The following is a 26,404-nucleotide window of genomic DNA, read 5'->3' as shown; positions in this document are numbered from 1 at the left end:
TCGCCTGCCCGGCCGGGGTAGGCCGGGCCCAGCCCGGCCCCGGGACCGCCGCTGCCCGCGGGCGGGGGCGCCCGGGCGGCCGGGACGATGTGCGGTCCCTGGCCCCGGGAGGCGGCCGCCCTGGGGGTGAGTGTTGGGGCGTAGGCCCGCAGTGGGGGCTCAGGGGGACACGGGCTGGGGGCTCGCCTGCCGCAGCTTGGCCTGTCGGTCTGCCCGGGCTCCGCCGCTTCAGTCGGGGTTGGGGGAGGCGGGCACGGGCTGGGGCCTGGGAGACGCGCGATCCCCAACCTGGGGCGAGGATGTGAGCCCCACATGCCGGGGGGCTCAGGGGGAAACCCCCAAAACCACCAGTGCACGGCAGGAGGAGGGCACGTTTTGAAAAGGCCAGAAATTTCGGCTCGTTTCCCCGCCTCCCACCTCCCCCACCCCTTCCCTTCCAAGCCCGGGGAAAGGCGCAGAACCCGGAGTTATAAAAAGCCATCGCAGGAGAGGAACGAGGAGGAGCAGGAGGAGGAGGGGGGAGGAGGAGGAGGAGAAGGGGGCGGGGAAGGAGCGAGGGGAGGACGGAGCAGGCGGATCCCGAGTTGCCTGCGCGCCCCTCCTGCGGTAGGGTAGGGGGCGCAGAGGGAGGGGCAGGACGCTGGGCAGAGCTTGGCTTTTCGTCTTCGCGGCCACCTCCGCGCTGGAGCGACCTCAGGAGGTGCTCCGGTGGCGAGGGGTCGTTCCAGGACAGAGGGGCTGTCGTGAACACCCCGTCTGTTGTGACCTTTGACAGGTGGGCACCTGGAACCCCCAGAAACCCCCAAATATTTTAAGATTTAGAAAAAGCAAACCCGCTACCATCTCCCTAACCCCCAAATCCTGATAATCTCGAGCGGGGAAGGAAAAGGTGAGAACTCATTTTTAAAAGGAAGGAAAAAGTTTTCCATGCAGCACCCCTCTCTCCCCATTGCGGGACTCGACGGGGAGACCCACAGAGAAGAGAGTTTCAGCACTCGAAGGGGCGGACAGCGCCCCGGGCTGTTGGGTCGCGCCTGGGCCGCGGAAGCCGGGGGTGGGGCCTCCGGGACTCCAGGGGCATCTCTTGGGGCCGTCTCCCCGCCCCGAAGGGCGGCCCCTCCCTCCATCCGCGGGGTGGGGCGGACTTCAGCACCGGCTGGAGGGACAGCACCCAGCCATCCTATTGCACTGAGCCGCTTAAGCGCGGGGAAGGTCAAGGCCAGCTGGGACCCTGGTGGAGAGGTAGGGAGGAGCCATGCCCAACTCCTCGCTTGCTGACCCGCGTCCGCTTTCGCTTTCTGCCTCGCAGCCGTCGGGATGGAGGTGAGAAGACGGCCGTGACGCGCGCCCGCGCGGTCCCCTGCACCCCCAGCAGCCCACAGCGCTCCCTGCCCCCCTCCCCCGCAGCAGCGGGCCTTGCCGTGGAGTGACAGCGGCCTGGGGGGGCAGGGGGGGCGGGGGCGGCCGGACCAGCGATGCCGGCGGGCATGACGAAGCATGGCTCCCGCTCCACCAGCTCGCTGCCGCCCGAGCCCATGGAGATCGTGCGCAGCAAGGCGTGCTCCCGGCGCGTCCGCCTCAACGTCGGGGGGCTGGCGCACGAGGTGCTGTGGCGCACCCTGGACCGCCTGCCCCGCACGCGGCTGGGCAAGCTCCGCGACTGCAACACGCACGACTCACTCCTCGAGGTGTGCGACGACTACAGCCTCGACGACAACGAGTACTTCTTTGACCGCCACCCGGGCGCCTTCACGTCCATCCTCAACTTCTACCGCACCGGGAGGCTGCACATGATGGAGGAGATGTGCGCGCTCAGCTTCAGCCAAGAGCTCGACTACTGGGGCATCGACGAGATCTACCTGGAGTCTTGCTGCCAGGCCCGCTACCACCAGAAGAAGGAGCAGATGAACGAGGAGCTCAAGCGTGAGGCCGAGACCCTGCGGGAGCGGGAGGGCGAGGAGTTCGACAACACGTGCTGCGCAGAGAAGAGGAAAAAACTCTGGGACCTACTGGAGAAGCCCAATTCCTCTGTGGCTGCTAAGGTGAGTCTGTGATCTGGGGGCTGCTGGGCTGGGGGGATCTGCCAGTGTGTGTCCCCCCAGTGAGGACCGCAGCTGGGGGACTCTGGCTTAGTTCCCAAAGATGAAAATCAGTAAGGGGGAGGGGCTAGGGCTGAGGACCAACCCCCTCAGACTTTTCCTAAATGGCATTTCCATCTTTTTTTTTTTTTTATCTGATACTTTATACACCTACTTTGTTGAGAACAAGGATTTATAGGGATGTACAAAAGGCCAGGACAAGAGGATGGACACTGAAGAATAAGAGAGAGCACAGAGAGACACTAGAGTCTCTCTGGGACGGAGGAGAATTTGGTTCCCTGGGAAGTCCCAGACCCAGGCTGGAGTGGGTTGCCCTGTGGTTTTGATACACATCTCCATATTTATAACCCCACTGTGCCCCGGGAAGGGAATGGAAGCAACTTACAGACATGCTTGGAGGATGTTGAGATACTGCCAGGTCGTTCCAACCTAAGTGAGAAAAACAAGGCAGCGGCACTCTGAGGGGTGGGTGTGGATGTGCGTGACACAGGCAACTGGCTGTGGGTGCCTATGGGCCAGAGGTCACCCCTGGTTACCTAGGTATTTATTTGGTGAGTTTATTTCAAGAATGGTTTGGTGCAGCTTGTAAAGATGCTGTTGGAAGAGGATGTAAATTTTGAAACATGAAAAATGAGGCAATGTGAAAAATAAAGGAGGAGGAGGAGGCAGGAATGCGTTTGATCACACGGGGTGGGCCGGGGAGTCCTATGTGCTGCTGGGTGGAGGTCGAGGCTGTGAGGGACTGACAGGGGCGTGGGGTGGGGCCAGTGCGGGCCAGGAGGCCACTGGTTGATGAGAACCCTCTCTGTGTTGCCTGGGAGAGATGGGGCCTGGCTGCACAAGGCCAGTGTGCTGGGTGTTGGGAGCAAATGACAACACAGTGTGTTCAGGGCTACCAAAGCAGTCTCATGAGGCCCAGGGGGAGCCCATGAAAGAGAGTTGTTGATGTCGAGATCCAGCAAGACCAAGTTGAGAAACACATGGAGCAGGTAACTCACTCTCTGAGAGTGGGGCCTAAAAAAGAGGCCAGGTAAATACATCTGTGGCAAAACGGAGTGGGCAAGAGGAAGTCTACGTCTCCATCCACAATTAAATAGCCATGGCTGGCTCCTGTCTGGGCCTGGCCTCTCCATGTGGGGTCTCTGTGGCTCAGTTCTCACTAAAGGCCCACCTGCAGGTCTCAGTCTGAAGGGGACTCTTGGGGTCCTTCCCACAGAGCTGGCTGCCCACAGCAAGGCCCCTGAGAGCGGCTGCAGAAGGGGTGGCCGGTAGGAGGGTGGAGGGAGCCCTCACGTGTTTCTTCTTCTCTGCCCACCCTGAGTAGAACATAGAGGTTCCTGGGCCCGGCTTCCTCCTCTGAGGCTGTGGCCTGCCTCTCTCCATAATCCTGCCCCGATTTCATGTCCAAAAAGCCTCCCTCCTAAGACAGAGTCACTCACCCTTAATCAGCTTAGGATCAACAGACTTATTTTGCTATTTCCAGGCCTGACACAGGTTCCCCCACTCCAAACCCCATTTAGGCCCAAACATGATTCTCTCTTCCTCTCTTGTCCCTAAGACCTGAGAGCAAGGGCAGGGGATGGGAGGGTTCGCCCTCCTGGAGAGGCAGCAGGCAAAGGGCCACGTTTGGGTTGGCATCTGGCCGCCAGGCACAGGCGCTGGGGCGTGCAAGAGGCGACGTTTGGGAATGAAGAGACTTTCCTCTCCCTTGGGTTAATCTGCTTGCTGGGACGAGCCTCATGACCTCCCTGTGATCCCAGGCGGGGGCTGCCGGCTTACATTCCCGGCAGATGGACCATCTAGGATTTTCTGCAGCCAGAGCTGAAATGGGGAGGCAGGCGGGCTCGTTGGCCCTCGGTATAGAAATCCTGCTGCTCAAACACCTACTGTGTACGGAGTGTAACAACACAACTCTCTGTTATTATCCCACTTTTCACAAATTCAAGGCTCAAAGAGGTTAACTAACTTGCCTAAGGCCACACATCAGGCAACCAGGAGCCAGAAATTGCAACGGAGTGTTCTCTCCACAATGAGCAAGTGCCACAGCCTCCTCCCTGGTCCCCCTGCTTCCTCTTTTGCCCTGCAATCCATTCCCACATGGCAGCCACAGTGAGCTTTTCAAAATGCAAATTAGATCACATTATTCATCTGCTTAAAATCCTCCAGAAGTTTCCCATTGCACTCAGAATAAAATCTAGACTTGTCATCCTGGCATATGAGGCCCTATAGAATCTGTTCCCATGACCTCTCTGAGCTCATCCCTGCCACTCTCTTCTGGTTCACTTGGTTCTAGCCCCACTTGCCTCCTGCCGTTCCCTAAACAGGCCAGGATGTATCCTACCTCGGGACCTTTGCACTTGCTGTTCCCACTGCCTGGAATGGTCTTCCCCAGATTGTCCCCTGGCCAGCCCCTTCCCCTCATTCCTCATTTGAGCAGGTCCCTGCTCACATGTCCCCTCCTCAGAGAGACCTTCCTTGACCCTTGTCTAACCCAGCTTCCCTTTCTTTACTCTCTGTCGCATCCTGCAGTGCCTTTCCCGCATAGGCCATCTGAAGTGACATTTCTTTCTCGTGTTTCTCTGCTTCAAACCCACAAGAATATGAACACCACGAATTCACTGCTCCATTCTCAGCACCCATCATGGTGCCTGACACAGAGGAGCTTCAAATAACTACATGTGGGATGAATGAATGAATGAATGAATGAAGCAAGCAGTCAGTCGCTGTGTCTCAGGGTTTGGGGACCTGTCACTCTTTCTCACTGCCCACCTGCGACCCAGTTCCCTGTGCCACTGGCCTCCTCCAGTCGTCACTCTGCCCACCCCGTCCCTACCCAGCCCCCAGTTCGGACACGTTACTTGTGGAAACAGGGGAGGCCTGTGGGAATTTCCCAGTCCACAGAGTGAAAGGATCAAACGGGTGGTTGTGAGGTACCAAAATGGCCATGTCTCATAGCTAAGAGCAAGGACTGACCGGGTTCTGCCCAGCCCCACCACTTCCCTGGATTTTGGCCTTAGGCAATTTTTTCTCCTTTCCAAGTCCCAGCCTCCCACCTGTAAAATGGAGATAAAAGGCCCACTTTTCAGGGTCGTCATTAAATCGCAACAATTTCACTCTGTGCTTAGCATGTGTTGCTGTAAACGGTGAGGAGCACAGTCCTTTTTCTAGGGCTGGGGGGCGGGGGCTGCGTTGCTGCAAACCCGATCGCAGCACCCGGGAGGCTGAGCTAACACTGTTAATAATTGATGGGGTTGTTCTGGCAACTCGGAGAGTAACCAAAGCGCAGGCCCTAGGCTTCCTTGTCAAGGGAGTGAAAATCAAAATCCATTAGGCAAAAGGCAGTGTGATTGATTCTTGTTTAGAAGATGGGGTCAGCCCCATTGGGGTAACAGGGCTGCAGTGCTGGGGTTTCTGCTTTCTTGGAAAACCCTACGGGCTTTTGTCAGCAAAAGAGAAGGGGAACTGATGTGCCAGGCCAGGAGTGTCCTTTCTCATTTCCGGAGTGGCTGTTGTTTATTGTGTCAAGCATTAGTGGGACTTTATATCTGCTATCTCGTTGAAATCCCTCCAACAGGTAGTGTGGCAGTTAGGGATGCTTTGGGCTGCAAGTGGCAGGATAGAAAACTCAAAGCAGCTTCAGTAAGGACGAAGATGCATCATCTCACATAACATGAAATTCCAAGGTAGTTGGTTTTAGGTTGCATTACTGGCTCAATGATGCCATCAGGATTCTAGATTCTTTTCATCTCTCTGCTCTTCCAACCCCTGCAGGTGGCTTGGTCCTCAAGCTTGATGCCTCATATCACAAGATGGCTGCCCAGTTCCAGCCCTCAGAGATTCAGAATACTGGTTGTGGGGTCACAAGAACCGGGGTTTGAATCCCTGCCCTGCCTTTTGCTAGCTGTGGACTTGGGGCAGTTTGCTTCACTTCTTGTATCTTCCATTTCCTAATCTGTAAATGAGGGTGGTAATAAAACCCACGCCCCAGGGCTGTCAGCAGATTAAGTAGGATAGTGCCTGTGAAGCACTGAGGCTGTGTGTGAGAACCCCAGTGTCCCCTCTTGCTTAAGGGGAACCCAGAGCCCAGGATGCATCCGTGACTTGCCTGAGATCACACAACAAGGCAGTGAAAGACCAGATACCATTCGCAGGCCTTTCTGGCCCCACCATCATTCCCCCCACTGAGGCTCAGGGATCCTTCTGTCCCTCCCGGGTGCTTAACCAGGATGATGTCTCGGCAGCTGGTCTCCCAGGGGTTTTGAAAGGCTGTATGGGCGGGAGAATGTGAAAATGCTTAGGAAGAAAAAGTTCTGGCCAAATTAACAGTTTGGCCAGAGCTTAATTAACTGGAAGAGACAATTAGGCAGCAACTCCATCGGCAGCACTTTGTGTACTTCCTATACTTGATAGCACCATGGACGGGAGCCCTGATCCCGGGGCTGGGGTGCCCAAGTTCAGAGTCTGGCTCCTCTTCCCAGTGACCATGTGAGTTGAGGCAAACGATTGCAGCTCTCTGTGCCCTGGCTCTTTCAGCCAACAGCAATTTGGGGACCATAGCAGTGCCCGCCTCGTTGAATAGCTACCAGAATTAAATGGGCTACGCACGCAAAGCACCTAGAACAGGCTGGCATATAGAAAGCCCTCGATAACTGTTGGGGTTTTTTGTTTGTTTGTTTTTAACTGTCATCCCATTTAATCCTTCTGACAATGCTGCAAGATAAATAACCTTTTTTTAAAAAAAGGGTGTGGTGGCATGTGGTGGCGTGTGCCTGTATTCCCAGCTACTGGGGGGGGGGGTGGTTTGAGGCAGGAGGATCGCTTGAGCCCAGGAGTTAGAGGTTGCTGTGAGCTATGACTGCCACTGCGCTCCAGCCTGGGCAACAGAAGGATACCCTGTCTCCAAAAAAAATTATTCTTATAAAATGCTACATGCTCATTGTAAAGCTAGAGGCTTTCTCTGGCCACTGGAGTCCAGTGGAGGCAGAGGGCTAAGCCCCGCCGGGAACAGCACTCAGCCGCCAACTGATGGCAGAAGGTGTGTACGTTCTCAGGCTCCCTGACCCCTGGGTGGGGTGTGACCCAGAGGAGCATGTTCTACACTGGCTCCCAGAATTCCTCAGTGGAAGTAAGCTCCATTTGCCCACAGTGGTCACTTGCTTGATAACACACCCTGTTTGACCTCTTTTCCTTCCCTGTCTCATGCCCCCCTCCCCTTCCAGAGTTTTCTGGGACCACTTCCCACATAAGCCACTTGTACGCAGATCCTTGTCCTAGGATTGGTTGGTTCTGGGGAAACCAACAAAAGACCTGTGGGAAACCCCATTTCTTCAGTGTCCTGGTGTTTTATTATGGCCTAAGAGACATCTACAAGCGAACCTCTATTGGGCATTGTCATAAAATGACTTACAGGGTGCAGTCAGCCTCATCCTCATCTCTTGGATACAATAAAAACAACAGTAGTGGCGGCGACAGCTACCGCCTGAGTGCTTACCAGGTGTCTGGCACAGTGCAAAGGGCATTAACGCACCATTACATCTGATTCCCACAGCCACTGCATGAGGGAGGGACAATTACCCTCATCACATAGCTGAGAGGCTCAGAGGGGTGAAGTGGCTGGCCCAGGGGCACACATGCATCGAATGGGAGGCTGGGACAGATGCCAGATCAGACCCAGGACTCCCTGACTGCCAAGCCCATGACTTTGACCTCTGTACTGCATGAATGACCTTCAGGAAGTGAGAAGCAAGCTCCAGGGATGCTATCCCAGCGTCTGCTTTCCACCTTGGGGAAGTGCTGAGAGGTGAGAGATTTGCCCAGCATCTCCCACATGACCTGGGAGTGTTGCTGGCCCCTGGTCCAGAATGACCTTATCCCCAAAGGCTACTGGACGGGAACTTCAAAGACACTCGTTTAGCATTAAGCATTATTTTAACAGATATACCAGATACATAAGGTCATACCTTCTCCCTGAGGTTGAATAGTCTTGATTTTGGTGCCTCTGGTAGGACTGGGCATAGCTAGGTGAAGCCAGGGGCAGGAGGAGCACCTCAGCCCCGTGCTGGGGTGGGTGGGATGGGAGCCAGAATTCACATGTTGATCTCCAGGGTGCCAATTCTCCTTAAATGCTTCCCCTGGTGACATAAATAAGAAAGAAAATGTTGCCATGTGAGACATACTCCCATGGGCCTGGGAACGGGGCCTGGTTTCAAATCCCACTTCCTCTGCCTCCTGGCTATATGAGCCCCCAAGGGACCTCACCTCTCTGAGACCGAGAAGTGTGGATGATAAATGGGCCATGCCTCGCAGAGCAGTGGCTCTCCACCCTGGCTGTATTTTGAGATCACCAGAGCTTTGCAAAATATCCATGCCCAGGCTCCACAATCGCAACACACCCCCTAGGTGATTTTTTTAAATTGTAGTAAAATACACATGACATGAAATTTATCATTGGAACCATTTTTAAGCATAGTCACATGGCTGTGCAACCAATCTCCAGAACTTTTTCATCTTGCAAAACTGAAACTCTATACACATTAATCAACTCCTCCCATTCCCTCTCCCCAGACCCTGGCACTCACCATTCTACTTTCTGTCTCAATGAACTTGACTTCTCTAGGTACCTCATATAAGTGGAATCCTACAGTATTTGTCTTTTGGGACTGGTTTATTTCACTTAGCATAATGTGCTCAAGGTTCATCCGTGTCGTAGGCTGTGTCAGAACTGCTTTCCTTTTTAAGGCTGAGTAATATTCCATTGTATGTGTGCACTGCATTTTGTCCATCTATTCATCCATTGGTGGACACTTGCTTCCTTCTACCTTTTGACTATTATGAATAATGTTGCTATTCACATGGGGAAGAAATATCTCTTTGAGTCCACGCTTTCAGTTCTTTGGGGTATGTACCCAAAAGTGGAATTGATGGAAATTCTATTTTTGATTTTTTGAGGAAGTGCCATACTGTTTTCTGTAGCAGCTACACCATTTTACATTCCCACCAGCAGTGCACCAGGGTTCCAATTTCTCCACATCTTTGTCAACACTTGCTATTTTCAGTTTTCGTTTTTTTACAGTAGTCATCCTAACGGGTGTGAGCTGATATCTCACTCTAGTCTCGATTGGCATTTCCCTGGTGATGAGTGATGTCAAGCAACTTTTCATGTGCTTGCTGGCCACTTGTATACAGTAGTCCTCTCTCATCCTGATGTCTAAACCATGGATAGAACAAAACCCTATACGGTCTATGTTTTTTCTTAAACATACATACCTATGATAAAGTTTAATTTGCAAATCAGGCACAGTCAGAGATTAACAACAATAACTAATAATAAAATAGAATAATTACAACAACGTACTGTTGTCAAAGTTATGTGGATGTGGTCTGTCGCTCAAAATATCTTATTGTGTGTAATATTTTTGGACTGTGGTTGACGGTGCGTAACTGACATGGAAGGTGAAACCACAGATAAGGGAGGACTATGGTATCTTCTTTGGAGAAACGTCTACTCGAGTTTTTGCCCATTTTTAAGTTGGGTTATTTGTGTTGTTGTTGAGTTGTAGGAGTTCTTCGTCTGTTCTGGATACTAATGCCTAGTCAGATATGTGATTTGCAAACACTTTCTCCCATTCCATGGTTTGCCTTTTCACTCTGATGATTGTGTCTTTTGATGTACAGAGATTCTTAATTTTGTCTATTTTTTCCTTTGTTGTCTGTGCTTTTGGTGTCACATTCAAGAAATTGTTGGTAAATCCAATGTCATGAAGTGTCTCCCCTGTTTTCTTCTAAGAGTTTTATGCTTTTAGGTCTTACGTTTCCGTCTTTGTATGTGGTGTGTAAGATAAGGGAGCAACTTCACTCTTTTGCACGTGGCTATCCTGGTTCTCCCAGCACCACTTGTGGCCCCCGGTGATTTTGCCCATGGGAGGGGCCAGGAAACCCAGCCATGGGGGACAGCCGCGGGATGGGGAGGACCAGAGGTGCTGGCCTGCGGAGCATCGTGCGGGTGCTGGGAGCTCAGGGGGGTCACTGTCTGGGTCAGCGGCTGTTACGATTGTTGCCGGGATATGGGACAGTCTCTGACACACCCAGCACGGCCCCACCCTTCCTCGTCCACTCGACACAGCTTGGTGGATGCAAGTGAGAGAGAGTGTGAGTGACGTGTGTCCAGAATGTGGCTACTTCTCACCACCCCACTGCTGCCTCCGTGACCCCCAGCCTCTCCCGCATGGACCACTGTGGGAGCCTCCTTCCGTCTGCGACTCCCGCCCTCCCACCTGCCAGCCTGTCCTCCACACAGCAACTCGGCCCCCTGCTCAAAACCCTCCCATGGCTCCCATCTCACTCAGAGAAAAAGCTGAAATCCTTAGCCCCGCCCACAGGGCCCATGTTCTGGCATCTTCCCTCTCTCCCCAACACCCTTCCAGCCGCCCACCAGACACGCTCCCACCTCAGGGCCTTTGAACTTGCTGTTCCTTCTGCCTGGGACAGTCTTCCTGCAGACAGCCACAGGACTCACCGGCCACACTGTTCAGGTCTCAGCTCAAATGCCATCTTCTCAGCCAGGCCATCCCTGGCCACCCTGTGTAAGACAGACCCGCCGCTCCGGCACTGTCCATTCCGTTGCCTGCTTTATTCGTGTCCACCTGACACAGCCTACGGTTACTTAATTATTAACATGCGGTTCCTTTCTCTCTCCCCCACCTGACTCTAAACTTCCAAGGGCAGATTTTTATCTGTTTTGTTCCTTGTTGTATCTTCAGTGCCCGCCTAAAGTAGGCACTCAATACTTGTGTGTTGAGTAAATGAATGGATGAACGATGTTATCCTAGAGATAACTGACAATACACACTCACTGATGAAAATGGAATTTGTTTATGAACTTCGGGACTTTTCACCCTTCTTACCGACACGTTGCTAGACGTGTGACTCTCAGCTGCTTCTGCCACACTCTGGACGAGTGTGTCTGGTTTCTCAACCAGAGCGTGGTTTTCTCCGCCTTAGTGCCACTGACATCCAGGGAGGGAGCGTTCTTTGTCGCCGGGCTGCCCTGGGCACTGCAGGAGGCTCGGCAGCGCCCTGACCCCTGCCCAGGAGATGTTGCGCGGAGAGTGGGCATCGGAGCAACACGGGATGAGCAGCTGCCAGGAGGATGCTGCATTGTTCCAGGCAAGAGGAGATGACAGCTTGGAAGAGGGTGGTGGCACGGAAGTCAGTGGAAAGTGGCTGGATTGGGGGTACGTATGAGGTGTGGGGGCAGTTCCTGGGAAGCCACAAGCCCCCAGTCTCCACCGGTGGTCACAGATGCCCAGGCTATGTGACGGGCCCTGGACCCTGGCCATTCTTTAGCTGAGAATGCCCGGGTCAGGTGGCTCCGTTTCCTCGTCCATTAAATGGACCTAATCACAGCCGCCACCTCACAAGGAGGTTGTAAGGATTAGATTAGATAATTATGGTAAATAACAATAATAAACACACGAGGCCTGTTAGGCCAATCACAAGCTGTTATCAGCACGACTGATTGTGTGCATTCATTCAGCGAAATTTACTGAGCATCTACTTCATGCCGGGCAGAGAATAAAACAAAGATCCCAGCCCCTGTGGCACTGATATTCCAGTGGGAGAAAGAGCAAGACCATTAAAAAACAAACAAATACAGGTCCTGATTGGACCCTAACAACCACGAAAAAGAAATGGGGTGGTGAGTCAGTCGGGGAAAGAAAGACGGTGCTAACTGGACATTTGCTGTTAATGAGGGCCGAATGCTATTTTTAGGCACGATGATGCTATTGTGAATACGTTTTTAAGATCTTTATGTTTTAGACACACACACTGAAGTATTTATGGATGAAAGGACAAGATCAACTAAGCGTGGGATGTTTTGGATGGTGCTATGGAGAGAGGTCTGCAGGGAGGGAGGGGAGTGCTGGGGTTAGCCAGCGGGGCAGGAGAGGCCTCTCCTAGAACGGATCAGTTAAGCAGAGACCTGCAGGAAGGGAGGGGAAGAGGCGTGTGGACATTTGGGCGAAGAGCGCTATGGGTGGAGGGAACACACATGCTAAGGCCTTGAGGCAGGAGCGTGCCTGGGACACTCAGGGAACATTCTGGTAGCCAGTGGCTGGAGCAGAGTGAGCCAGTGGGTGAGCGGGGGTGGGGGGGTGAGAGCAGAGGGGTGACCTTGTGGGTCATTGCCAAGCTCTAGCCTTTCCTTGGAGCCCCTGAGCCTTCACACTGGCCTCCCTGCCTCCAGACTTTTCTATCCAGTCCCTCCTCTTCAGGGCAACCAGAGCCGTCTTCCTCAAATGTAATCTGACCATCTTAGTCATCCCCCTGCCCCCAGGATAAAGTCCATACTCCCTAACCCGGCCTTCAGGGCACAATCTCTCCATGTTCATCTCCTCCCAGCCTCTGTCCAGACACTCAGCTACCTGCACACCTACCTTTCTGCATTCCCCAAACACTCCATCCTTCCCAGGGCTGCAACACAGCCTTGCCCAAGCTGATTCCTCTGCCTTGCACCCCTTTCTTCCTGTTCTCCAACTGCAGCCTATCTTTCTCTCTCTCTCTCCCTCTCTCTCCCCCACCCCACCTTCAAGGCCCAGCTCCCCAGCACCTCCTCTGTGAAGCCTTCTTTAACCACCCCCACCACCACCCACACTTCCCTTCAGGCAATGTTGACTGCTCCCTCCTCTGTGCTCCGGAAACCTGACGTTCATACCTTCCTCGAACAAAATATTGTGAAGATTAGCTTGTCGGTTGTTCCGTGGATGCCAGGCCTGGCCCACAGAGAGACGGGAATGCTTGAGAGCACAGGCTCTGCAGCCCAACTGCCTGGGTTCAAATCCCAGCCCAGCCACTTTTGAGCTGTGTGCCCTTTGGGGAATGACTTAACGTCTCTGGGCTTCAATTTTCTGATCCATAATTTGGGGAGCCCCGCAACAACTGGGGAGTTGTGTCAATTCTGTGTGAAGCACACAGAGCAGTACCTGGCACTCAGCAAGTGTTTGGTACTTGCTTTCTGTTATTGTCACAGTTTGTTGTTAGTAGACCTTAGTTGAGTGAGTAAATACGCAAACATGCATGATTTGTGCTGACGGATCAGGGAGGCAAGGGTCTCCCAGGTCATCCCCCTCCTTCCACCCTCCTTGGCTCTGCCTGCCGCCTGTCCCTGCACTGCCTAGGCAGGAAGAAGTGGTCTCTGCCCTCCATTTGCGGAAAGGAGACACACGGTTGCATTAGACATTTGGCGTGTTCCCTCACACCCCGGCTGCTCCACCTTTGCTCTGCAGTAAGACTGGTCTCTCCCACAGTTGCCCACCACGGCCCGGCAGGCAGACACCATCGCTGAGAGAATGATGTCACATTTGCCAATGCCACACGGTCACTTACACCCACCAGGTAATGGAAACTGGAATCAAACAGCTTCTAAAAATAGATCATCATATTTCACTAATTGCTACCTTCAGGGCATCCCTGAGTCTTTCCAAGGCCTGTGTGATCTTGGGGCCCTTGACCTTGGCCAGCCCTGCCTCCCAGAGTCTTTGTAGACCCAATATACCAAAGAGGCAGCCGCTGGTTGCCCTGTTAGGGTATACGAGAAGCAAAAGGAAAGATAAGGTGATGTTGAGGCAGCTTTTCATTTGCGTATCACTTGTCTAGAATTCCCACCTTCTGTTTGATGGATCGATTTTCCTTTATCTCTTTTTAGTGGTGGATATGTTTGCACATCCTTTATTGTTCCTTAAAATCGTGACTGTAATTTGATTCAGTTCCCTCCTCTCTCTGAGACAGTTCTTTTGGTTAAGCTGGCTTCCTTTCTAGGCTCCCGTGGTCCTTCTAACTTTCCGTGGGTGTACGTGCACGCTTTGAGGACCTGTTTCAACGCCACCTGTTGTTTGCGTGAGAAACATTTAGTGCATGTGACTATATGTCAAGCACTCGGTGCATGAGAAGCACTTGTGTATCTGTTAGTTAGGATTGTTCTGGTTGCAGGTGACAGAAATGCAGCTCAAATGGGCTTGTGTGAAAATGTAATTAAAAGGTCTTGGGTTAGGTAAGGCTTCAGGCAGGGTTGGATCCAGGAGCTTAAGTATGTTATCAGGACATGGTCTCCCATGTCTCCGAGCTCTATTCCTCTCTGTGTTGGCTTTTCAGTAGGCTGTACCAACATGGCTGGAAAGACGGCCTCCTGAAACTTCAGGCTTGCTTCCTGGGGAGAAAGCAAGTCTGCTTTCTAATGGTGTCAGCAAAATCCCAGGGCTGATTTTCATTGGCCCAACCCTGCGCCAATCACTTAGCCAGGTCTGGGTCACATGTCAATGACTGGAGCTGGGATAGGACTGAGAATGGGAAAGAGGTGGTTCCTCAAAGAACCACCAAGAGATAAATGTGAACTGGCAGAAACAATCTATGGCCACCATGAAGTTTATAGCCTACTGGAGGGAGACAGGCATTAAACAAATAAAAAATTAAATGAAAGAATAATCACACGAAGTGTAATACATATGTCATGAAGGAAAGAAGCAGGTGTTTTGATAGGTCAAGGTCAGAGAGGGCTTGTCAGCATACGTGACCTTTTCTGGGAATCTCAACGTGATTTCTGTGCTCCCCCTGCAGAAGTGATCTTGCTTCTGCAAGTTCTCCTTTCTACCTCTCCTGCACAGTTTAGCATGCTCCCTCTTGTATCCTATTTTCTTCTCAACTTGTTTCATCTCCCCAAATAAAACAGGACGTCTCAAGTCTAGGACTGTATCTTATTCATTTCTGTGTTCTAAAGCAGGGTGGGTGGGTTGCCTTTTTTGTAAATAAAGTATTACTGGAACATAGCCAGGCCCATTCAGTTACCTATCGTGTACAGCTGCTTTCAGACGTGTGGCTATAAAGCCTAAAACACGTTTGTTATCTATTAATAGCCCTTTACAGGAAAAGTTTGCTGAGCTGTGATCTGATGTCGCCTCAGGGCCTGGTGCAGAGGAAGGGCCTGGTGGGTGTTTGTGGGGGGGAGCAGGGAGAGAGGGAAAACGCAAGCGAGCTGTGTGACTTCGCATGAATCACTTAACCTCTCTGGGTCTCTGACTCCATACTTGCAGTGTGAGCTGGGCCCTCTCATTCTTCAGATCTCAGCTCATACGTCACCTCTTCAGAGAGGCCCTCCCTGACCTTGAATGACCAGTTTGGACTTGTGGTATTTACAGTCTTTCCGTGATAAAATGTCTCTCTGGTTTATTTTGAGATTAGGCCCACTTGAGCAGGCGTCTGTCCCCTCCCCTGCACGTTTCTCCTCCCCTCATACGCCAGCTCTCCGGCGGGGTGAGTGGAAGGAGCTCTGGAATGGGACTCTGGGTTCATAATCCCAGAAAGGCCACATACGTGCTGTGAGGACCTGGGCAGACCCTTCCTCTCTCTGGGACTCAGTTTCCTCAGCTGGAAAATGGGCGTGGTAACTACCAAACAGGGCGACTGGAAAGACAGGTGTGCTCACCTGTGCCAGGTGCCCAGCGCTGTGCCGGGCTGAGCACAGAGGCTTTGTTCATGCCAAGTTGTTTTCCTTCCCTCCTTCCTCTTCTCAAGGGAGTTTCCCCCGACCTTGCCTTAATGCAGCCCCCATGGTACCTTTGCCTGCCGGAACGCTTCTGCAATGGGCATGCCAAGGCGTGCCTGGAGAGGAGGTGCCTAAGCACCCCCAGTCTTCATCACAGCCCCCCATTCCTTGGTGGGCACATGGAGCTCCTCTAAGTTACATAAGTACTATGCAAATGCAACCCAGTGACAGTCCCTTCGTTTCCCACTTCCTCCTCCTAGGTTGATGCCCCCAAGTCCCTCCTGTATAAAAATTTTAGACCCTCCCTGGCCGCATGGCTAGGTGGTTTTCCAGACAGAGCAGAGCGGTCCTCGGGGGCTGAGTGCCTCTAATTACTAAGAGATCTGCTGGCAGGGCCAGCTGCAGAATTTGTGGGGTACAGTACAAAATGAAAATGTGGCCCCCTCGTTCAAAAACTAGTAAGAATTTTAAGACGGTGATAGCAGAGCGTTAAACCAACTCTGGAGCCCTGCTAAGCTCAGGGCCCTGCTGGACCGTGCAGGCTGTACAGCCATGAAGCCGGCCCTGCCCACGGGGCAGAAGGACTGAGAGGTCCTTACGGGTGGGGAGTAGAAGACCCCTCAGTCCCAGAGGATCAGCCAAGGAAAAAGTGCCTCCCCCACCCTCCCCACCTAGGGACGTGAAGGCCAGAGCTGGGGCTTCAGACACCGATGGCTACGGGAGCCAGTTGGGCCTTGTCACCAAGTGAAGCAGTGGGCGGCAAGGGCTCAGGAGGGCAGGTTCACTGGGGACTCTGGTCAGCCTCAGTGTCAATGCCCAGCCACCCCGCAGGCGGGGAGTGGAGGGGTCTACGGTAACCTGGAGCATGCACGCCCACCTAAGGATGCCGCTGCTGTTCAGCTCTGGGCTTGTTCTGGGCCCAGCCAGAAATTTTAATTTGCATGTGAGATGATCCCAATTTTTCAATGTTGGGAAGTAATTTTTAAAAATAAAAAACACTTGAGGCCAGGTGCACTGGCTCACGCCTATAATCCTAGCACTCTGGGAGGCTGAGGCGGGAGGATCACTTGAGCTCAGGAGTTCAAGGCCAGCCTGAGCAAGAGTAGACCCGTCTCTATAAAAAATAGAAAAATTAGTCAGGCGTGGTGGTGCGTGCCTGTAGTCCCAGCTACTTGGGAGGCTGAGGCAGGAGGATCACTTGAGCCTGGGATTTGAGGTCACAGTGAGCTACAATGACGACACTGCATTCTAGCTGAGGTGACAGAGCGAGACTCTGTCTCAGAAAAAAAAAAAAATTAAAAACACTCGAGAGGGCCAAACAGAACATGTCTGGGGACCACATGTAGCCTCTGGGGCTCTGATTTTTTTTGACCCTCATAGCATAGAGCCTTCAGGTGGCTAGAAATGGGAGGGGGTCATGTCTTGCCTCTGAGGCCCCGCACTTGGAAGGGAGGAGAGGGATAGAGCTTGGGCGAGAGAAGCAACGTGTCCCCTCTATTAGTTAGGGTGCAGAGAAACAGAAACCTTAAGATGTTTATGATGAGGAAGTGGCTCATGCGACTACAGAGGCTGAGAAGTCCCACAGTCTGGACGCCCAGGAGAAAGCCGGGGGTGAAATTCAGTCCGAGTGGGAAGGCCTGGGGACCAGAGGAGCCGATGGTGTAAACCCCAGTTCAAGGGCAGGCAAAGACCCTGGCCCAGCTCGAGCAGGCCGGCAGGAAGCCTGGGAAGCAAACTCCTTTCTTCTCTGCCTTTTGTTCTACTCAGGCCCTCGGCAGCCTGAACGCTGTCCACCCACACCGGGCAGAGCGTCCACCGATTCAAATGCTCATCTCATCCAGAAACACCCTCGCAGACACACCCAGAAATGTTTAGTCTGGCCACCCCACGGCCAGTCAAGTGCACACATAAAGTTAACCGTCACATTCCTCCTCCCCTCTTCCTATTCCTGGCTTCCAGCGTAGCCTGGGGTGCAAAGTATTTGTTCAATGACTATCGCACCAAAGCGAGGCTTGGCTCCAGAAATCAAGGCAGCTCGTGCCTGGTGGATGCCAAGACAAGTCAGGGGAATTCTCAGGTAAATCCTCACCTTACTAGCTAGTGAGTTCCAACATCCCCCACCTAACCTCCAACCAGAGCAGGAAGGAAAAGCTGCTGTAGTGGCAGGAAAAAGCCTTTGATGTTGTGTTGGGTCAGCAACTGGACTGGCTCCAGCCTCAGTTTCCCCATCTGTAACATGAGAATAGTGAACTCCCTGGGGTGGCCCAGAGGATGGATGAGATGAAACATGCAAAGTGCTCGGCAAAGTGCCTGATGGGCCACAAATGTAAGCCAGTATTTGTATTGCTACTTCCATCATCATCATCATCATCACCATCCAAGCATTTGGCTTATTTCTAAGGGCTGTGGGCCTGTGGAAAAGTTTATTGTGTAGAATTAAACGTGATATCCTTGTGGAGTAACGTCAGCTCCACTATTCAGGCCAGAAAGCCTGGGCGTTCAGAGATTCTCAGTAGAGGTTAGAGTGCCTGGGACTGGAATTCCATCGCACAAGATCACTGCTGTGGTGTTCAGGGTCGGAGCGTCGCCATTCAAGGTCACAACTCTGAGGTTCAAGGTCAGAAGATGGCCATCCAAGGTCAGAATCCTCAAATCTGTAATTGGACCCTAGGAATCTGTGGCCGGAGAGTCGCTATTCATGATTGAAACTCTAGCGGGCAAGGTCAGAATGCTGATGTTCCAAGTTGGAACTTGTGTATAGAGTTGGAATTCTGAGGTTCAAGGTCAGAACATTTCAGCAGTATTCACCATCAGAATTCTGGCAGGCACATTCAGACGCTGGTGTTTGGAGTCGGAACTCTTGTTCCCTACTTGTTATGTTGTGAGTTCACCCCTTCTGTGTGTCATTAACCCTTTGTCACCCACCCTCCTGGCTGCAATGCAAACCACAGAAGGTCCCCAAACCTCCATTGAGCCAGAGGAGTTCTGATACCTGTGTCTCTGTTTCTGATGTCTGTCCACTTGCGCCGTGCTGGGAGAGGTGACAGGATCCTCAGGAAGGCAGCTGACGTATGGCTCCCCTGCCCCATCCCTGCCAAAGTCCCCGAGCCTATTGTCAACTCTGTTTAAATCCACCTCTCCTCGCTGGCTGATTTGGAGCAGGCCCAGGGAAGCAGCTCTGCCAAACCTCTGGGGGGCACCTGGATGATCTCACTGCTCTACCATCCAGAGAAAGGCAAATAGTGTCAGGCAAGGGCCAGAACAGTGCCAAGGGCTTGTGGCTTCCCGGCTCGGGAGATGTGGGGCTGGCAGCCACAGTGGGGAGGTGGAACAGTTTGTTGGTCACTGCGGTCACCACGAATGCATTGTCGGTGCCAATTGGAGGGGGAGCTTTATTGATCGTGGGGTGGAGGGGGCTAAAAAACATCATCTTTAAACTCTATTTACAATGGTGCATATAATGAGCGCTCAGCGGAAGGGGGCGGCAGCCCGAGGAAGTGGTTGTAACACACCCTCCCCCTCCTTTCCTCTGCCTGCCTTTACTGTTTCCGTAGCCCTCGTCACCACCCGGCATGTTCCAGGTTTGCCCGGCTCTTGTCTGTCTCATCCCACTACATTGTAGGCTCCATCAGGGAGGGACTTGGTCGGGTTTTACTGCTATTTCCCCAGTGCCTAAAACTATGCCTAGCATATAGTAGGTACTAAATAAATATTTGTTGAATGAATGAATGACTATGGCCCCCACGAGGCCAGGCCACCCACCTCCCTGACTTCATCACCTGCCACCATCAGCCACACCGATCTCGTACTTAGTAAATTCCTCCTGCCTTGGCCTTTGCACATGCTGTTCCCTCTGGCTGGCATGCTCTTCCGCTCTTCTTCACTCAGTTATTTGCCTCCTCGTCCTAAAGCTCCCAGATCAAATGTCACCTCCTCCAGGAAGCCTTTCCTGATCTCTGAAGAGGTCAAATCCCCCAGTTATGGGTTTTCAAAGTTCTATGTCTCTCTCTTGGATGGCCTTTGCTCCCATTGTAATTTCACATCAGTTTAACCAATTATCTGATTACCATCTGCTTCCTCTTCTGACTGTGGGCTCCCCATAGGATGACTTTGTTGTGGGCGTGTCTCTCCTGCACCTTGCACTCTGCTACCTCTGTGTAACTTCTCCGTAAAACTGTGTTGAATGAATGGATGGATGGATGGATGAATGTAGAGGTTAGTCAAAGTTGGCAGAAAGCAAACATCACACTCCTTTGGGTGGGGAGTGGGTGAGATGGTCTGAAATGTCTGCTGGAACCCCAACCAGAAGGTTCTTATCATCCCTTGAAAGCAACAGGACACCAGATTCTTTGCAAACAGCGGGCTGTCTTCTCTGGTGCTCAGAGTGTGTTGAATGATCACTACTGTCTTCTACCAGCTTTTTAAAGATACCTACTTGGGTTATATCTTATGGAGCATTATTGAATTTTACTTAAGTAAACCCTACATATGAAGACTCTAAACCCAGAAAACAGAAGGTCCAAGGGAGGTTTTAAAATGAAAAATCCCAGAGAATCCACCAGAAATGCAGTTGAGTTGGCAGTTGTACTCCCTTTGGGGGCAGGTGGGCACGGTTCAAATCTCAGCTCCACGGCTTGTGCCCGTGTCCTCGGGCAGGTCATTTCCACTCTCCCAGCTGATGTTTCCTCCAGATTCCATCCTCCGGCAGGAAGAGAGGCCATCTTTCCTGCTCTCCCAGCAAAAGTCCCAGTCAGACCCACTGACTTGAGTCATGTGATCATCTCTGAACCAATCCCTGTGGCCAGAGGGCAACATGTGTGAGGGGACCAGCTTGGGTCATAGACCATCATTCGGTCCAGGGGACATACGTGAAATGAGATTTGCTTAATAGTCTTCTTTATATTAATTCATTTATTTTTCTAAATTAAGTTGTCTTCAGAGGAAATTTGAGATCATGAAGAATTGGTATCATTTGCCATAAATCATGTCTTAAAATTCCAGCCACATGCTAGAGCCCGACACCTACTCCCTTTGGGCTAGAAGGGGAGACTGTGTGTGTTAGGGAGGTGGCAAGGTCTCATTAGCTTCACACTGGGACGAGTCGGAAGGTTTGAAGAGAACTGGGAAGGGCAGCACCTTCTCACCTGTGAATCAATGTGATTCGATGTCTTGTCCCTGGACAACTAAACCGGTCCTGGCTGCGCATGACAAGTGTCTGAGGATCTTTGAAAAATCCCAATGCCAGGCCACCCTCCAGGCCCATTAAATCAGAAACTCAGCAGTGGGACCCAGGGAATGGTATATTTCTAAGCTCCCAAAGTGATTGCCGAGGTTGAGAAATCCGGATTTCAACGCATCTAATACAGGCGGTGTGTGTCCCACATCTGGACGCTCGAGAGTGCGGCAAGTCCGTTGGGCTGCAGGAAGGGGCTCACTGGGAGAGCGGGGAGCCCTGGCTGGCCGGGGAGCATCACAGAGAGTATGCTCCTGTTTCTCTAAGGAGTTAACTGAGCAGGAGTCTGGAGAGAGACGTTTAACACTCTCGAATGGGAAGGAAACATACATCCATCTCGTATGTCTCGGAAGTATTAGATTCCCAAAATGAAATTCAACTCGCACCCTGATATGATCCTACCCCTATTGTCTGAATCAAACTGCTTGTTACCGAACCTGCAGTTACCAACTATCTCAGACCCAGCTCTGCTGCTTGCCAGCTGTGTGGCCTCAGGCAAGGTGCTCAGCTTCTCTGGTCTTCAGCTTCCTCATTTGCATAATGGGGGCACATTGCTGGCTGAGTGATCTTTAAGGGCATTTCCATTCTGAGGACCTGTGAGTCTGCACACAGGGAGGCAGCCACAGACTCCCTAAATGGACACCCAAGCCCTAGGTCGGGGTCTTAAACCCCGAGCAGTTCAGATTCCCAGGCCCACCCCCAGACCACAGCTTGCCAGTCTCTGGGCGCAGCCCAGGTTCTGCATTCCTAACAAGGCTCTCAGTTGATTCTGATAGAAGTGGTCCTCAAACACACTTTGAAAGCGTATTACAGCCTGAGCAAGAGCGAGACCCTGTCTCTACAAAAAAGAGAAAAATTAACCAGGTGTGGTAGTGCATGCCTGTAGTCCCAGCTACTCGGGAGACTGAGGCAGGAGGATCACTTGAGTCCAGGAGTTGGAGGTTGCAGTGAGCTATGATGATGCCACTGCACTCTAACCAGAGTGACAGAAAGAGAGAGACCCTGTCTCAACAACAACAAAAAAGCATATTGCCTATGCCTTGGTGCCCCTTACCTGGAGGTTCAGCCATGCCCTCCTTCCAGCAGCCTCTGTTTTACAGGTGAGGAAGCTCAGGGAGGCCAGGGGTCTGCAGTGAGTCCGTGGCAGAGCTTGGATACAACGCCCAGCCTGCCCATCTCCGCAGCTAGTGCTCTTCCCATCCAGGTGACATTCCTCAAACTTAACATGTCCAAAACTAAGCCCTGGGTCTCCCCACTGCACACTTGCTCCTGCCAATGTCCCCAATCTCAGTATCTCTCTCCAGGCCCAGAGGCCAAAACCCCGGGAGCCACTCACAACTCCCTGTTCGTCAGTTCGTGCTCTCTCTGGGATCTCTGCACAAACCCCAGGGCTCTGCTTTCAAAGTGTATCCGACTCCAACCTCTTTCCACCACCTCCATTAACACTCCGGACCAGGAGTCAGTGAGCTCTTTCTTAAAGGGCAAGAATAGTAAATATTTAGGTTTGCAGTCCGAGAGGCAAAATTGAAGATATTATGTAGGTGCTTATATAATCACTTAAAATGGAACCATTTAAAAGTGTGTTCTCAGGGCTGGGCGTGGTGGCTCACACCTGTAATCCTGACCCTCTGGGAGGCCGAGGTGGGAGGATCAGTTGAGCTCAGGAGTTCAAGACCAACCTGAGCAAGAGCGAGACCCCATCTCTACAAAAAGTAGAAAAAATTAGCTGGGTGCAGTGATGTGCACCTGTAGTCCCAGCTACTCGGGAGGCTGAGGCAGGAGGATCGCTTGAGCCCAGGAGTCTGAGGTTGCTATGAGCTAGGCTGACGCCACACACTCTACCCAGGGTGACAGAGCAAGACTCTGTCTCAAAAAAGAAAAAAAAAATGTGTTCTCAGCTTGCAGGTTGCATAAGCTGGTGGCACATGGCAAGTTGCATTTGGCCTGTGAGCCATAGTTGGCCAGTTTGCTCTAGACCAGAGTTTCTCAGCTGGAGATGACTTTTGCTCCCCAGGGTACATTTGGCAATGTCTGGAGACATTTTAGGTCATATCCAGGGGACAGGGTTCTACTGGCATCTAGTGGGTGGAGGCCAGAGATGCTGCTAAACATCCTATAGTACACAGGACGGCCCCGCACAACAAAGCATTATCCAGCCCTAAATGTCCATAGCACCAAAGTTAAGAAACTATGTTTATTTATTTTCAGAGATGGAGTCTTTCTCTGTTGTCCAGGCTGGAGTGCAGTGGTGCAATCATAGATCATTGCAGCCTTGAACTCCTGGGCCCAAACGATCCTCCCACCTCAGCCTCCCGAGTTGCTGGCATTACGGGCATGAGCCACCACGCCTGACTCATGAGAAACTCTACTTTAAACCAAGCCACTACCTTTTCTCACCAGGACTGCTGCAGTCACTCTCTCACTGGTCACCTGCTTCCACACTCGCCAGTCCCCGAGTCCATTCTCCCTGCGGCAGCCAGAGGGATCCTGTGAGAACCCATCAGATCACGTCACCCCTCACTCAAAGCCCTCCTATGGCTCCCACTTCCCTCGATGTAAAAGCCAAGTCCTTACAATGGCCCATGAGGCCCTGCAGGACCTGCCCCCCGTGACCTCTCTGATCTCATCTCCCACGTCCCATAATCTACCCGCGAGGCCTTGGCAGAGGCTGTTCCTGCTGTTACATCCATGACTTGCTCCCTCACCTGCAAGTTTTTATTCAAATATCACCTTTTCAGAAAGTGACGCCTTCCCTGACCATCCATTTCAGATGACGGCTTCCACCCCTGCTCTTTTTTCCCCCAGTAATAATTAAAATTACCTCCTTCCCTGCCTCTCTCCTGCCCCACTTGAGTATATGCTCCCTGAGGGCAGGGGTTTCTGTTCTGTTTGCTGAGGTATCCTAGCACCCGAATTAGTGCCTGGCACACAGTAGGTGCTTAATCCACACTTGCTAAGGAACGAAGTTAGTGGCACTTCTCTAAGCCGTAGTCTCCCCACGTGTAGAATTCAGGTCCTGACTCCACCGTGTCAAGATGCTGCGCTAACAACAGGTTGTTTGCTCACGGTAGAGTGCTGTGCCCAGGTGAGGGGTTTTAGCTCGGCATGGGTGAAGCTGAAGTGGGGCCCCGCCCTGGGCCCTGCTCAGGGCCAAAGGATCCAGTGCCTTTTGCAGCCAGGGCTGCAGGCCAGGCCCCCCCTACCCCGAGGCCCCTCTGCCCGTGTCCTGCCCCGGCTCTGTCATACCACCTTCTCACAAGATCGATCTTGCCACCTCCACAGCCCGTCCCGGGGCCTCCCGTGAGGCCTGGCCGGGCCGCCTCGTCTTTCTTCACCTTGTAACTTCATCTGCTCAGCCTGGTGCTCGAGCCTGGCCGCATTCTGTCTTCCCTCGGAGAGCCCCCCGCATCGGCAGGCGCAGCTTACAGAGGGCCCGACAGCTCCGATTCTGAAGGTCTACCCCCAGTGTCTGCAGATTCTAGAGTCCTGCAGGTGTAGTGGGAACCACCCGCACGGTTAGCCCAGATGTGTGAGCCGGGCCTTTCTTTCTCAAACACTGCACTCAATGGCCTGCAATGCAGGGTGATGGAAACTTGATCTCAGGCCAGTTCAGTCTTTCCCCTCTCTTCTGAGGCTTGGCCCTAAGTTGGGGAGGTTTAGGTGGTGATGAATTAATGCAATAAGGGGACAGCCAATGTGGGGACCCTCACCCGCAACCCATTTACAAGCTGGTGCACCCACATCCCACTGCTGTGAGCACCGTCTGCTAATAGCCTACAGCTGCCCCCTCCTCACAGCTGCCCCCTCTCAACACTTGCCCTTGGCCCGTGGGGGTCGCGTGCCTGGGGGATTCCAACCTGCAGCAGCTCCCCGCCCCGCAGGGCAGCCTGTAGCCGATTTGCCACTGCGAATAGAGGTGCGATCAACTGTGGTGCAGTTCACACTCCAGAGCTCTCTGCAGGACAGACCGGCCTGGACTCCTTCCCCGTCTCTGTCTTCCAAAGGTACTTCCTCAGTGAATCCCGTGCCTAAGAATCCCTGCCTCAGGCTCTGCTTCTAGGGACACCTGACACAGTCATGCAGGGAGGTGAGCAGTGTGTTTAAAGCTGACTTCCATGTCCGAGCGCTAGAGGTTGGCAGCCAAGAGTGACCCTCAGGCTGGGACAGTCTGCCCGCTCCCCAGCACTTCATCTTCAAGGTAGGCTCCCGGTGGCCCCGTCCCCACACGCACAGACCCCAGGCCACTCTCCATTGTCCCTGCCGGGCTGAAGAGTTTTCCTTCTTCCTCTGCCTGGGAGGGGACAGAGGCCAGAGTGGGCTGCAGTCCAAGCGTTTGTTCACCGAGGGCGTTTAGAGGCTGGCCCGGCCCGCCCTGCCTGCCTTGTCTGCCAGAAACGCTCCCATGCCCAGCGCAGAGTTCCGGCAAGTCCGGCCTCGTTTCCTTTCAGCCGGCGTTTTCTGAGGTTTAGCTTGGCAGCCTTCCTCGCCGACCTTGGATGGCTTAATGAAGTTGGGAGAGGCTCTGTGCCAGCCCCCCATTAACGTGGCTTTGAGAGTGCCGCAGGGGCTCCCCAATCTTTTGGCCTGCTCAGGTCAAGAGGTAGAGAAAGTGAGCCAGGCCGCGGAGAAAATGGTAGATTCAGTGGCGCCAAGACACCGTGTGACCTTGGACAAGTCACACCCCGTCTCTAGGTCTTGGGTCTCCCAGCTGTCAAGGGAGAGCCCTGGGCTGGGCGAGTCCCCCAGCTCCCTGCTGGGAAAACATGTACCGAGTGCCAAGTATGTGCCAGGCGCTCTTCTAGGTGCTGAGGTCATAGCAAACAAAACAAAGTTTCTGCCTCATGGAACAGAATATCCCGAGTGGGGGAATGGAAAGAACGTGGGATTTAGAATCAGAAGACCTGGATTTTTTGCCACTGACTTTTCTGAGCCTCAGTTTCCTCATCTGTAATATGAGGCTGTTCTGAGGCCTCAGTGAGACAGTGCATGTAGGCATTCTTGGTGGTAGCCACGTGTAATGCCAAGCACCTAGGGGGTTCCAGAGCGTGGACACAGTAACTCCCGTAATCCTCCATGACTGATGACTGTGACGATAGCAAGTGAAGGCTCTAGAGCCGGGCTAGGTCCAAATCCCAGCTCTGCCCCTTCCTGACTGTGTGACCTTGTGCAAGCTGCTGGACCTCTCTGTGCCTCAGGTCCCTTACCTGTAAGAGGGGTAATAACTAGACCTGGGTTACAGGGTTGCTGGGGCTCAGGGAGAGAGTGGGTGAGGACTTGTACAGCCCTCAGAACAGTGCCTACCGCAGAGCAAGTGCTCCATACAGGGGAATTGTTATGAGTTATATATTACTACTCATTCCATTTTGCAGAGGAGGAAACTGAGATTTTAAGTACTTGCCTTAGGTCACCCAGCGAGGGGAGCTGAGGGAGGTGTGCAAGGAGCCTCCCCACGGTGTGGACCCAGCGCCAGGGGCTCCCCCACCTCCTTTAGCCACCTGGACCTGGAGAGGCTTCGCTGAGATGCGAGCCAGGGCC

At 52.8% G+C, this 26,404-nt stretch overlaps 1 protein-coding gene across 1 annotated transcript in view; it reads left to right on the top strand.

Annotated features, from left to right (window-relative positions):
• The first annotated feature begins 1,475 nt into the window (after window positions 1-1,475).
• KCNB1 (potassium voltage-gated channel subfamily B member 1) overlaps window positions 1,476-26,404 on the top strand; it is a 91,435-nt gene continuing 66,506 nt past the window's right edge. Inside the window, exon 1 of the mRNA XM_069495978.1 lies at window positions 1,476-2,042. Coding sequence (XP_069352079.1) covers window positions 1,476-2,042 — 567 coding nt within the window. The remainder of the gene's footprint in view (window positions 2,043-26,404) is intronic.

Source organism: Eulemur rufifrons, chromosome 20 (genome assembly GCF_041146395.1).
Source record: "Eulemur rufifrons isolate Redbay chromosome 20, OSU_ERuf_1, whole genome shotgun sequence".
NCBI lineage: Eukaryota > Metazoa > Chordata > Mammalia > Primates > Lemuridae > Eulemur > Eulemur rufifrons.
This window is presented reverse-complemented; position numbering and strand designations above follow the sequence as displayed.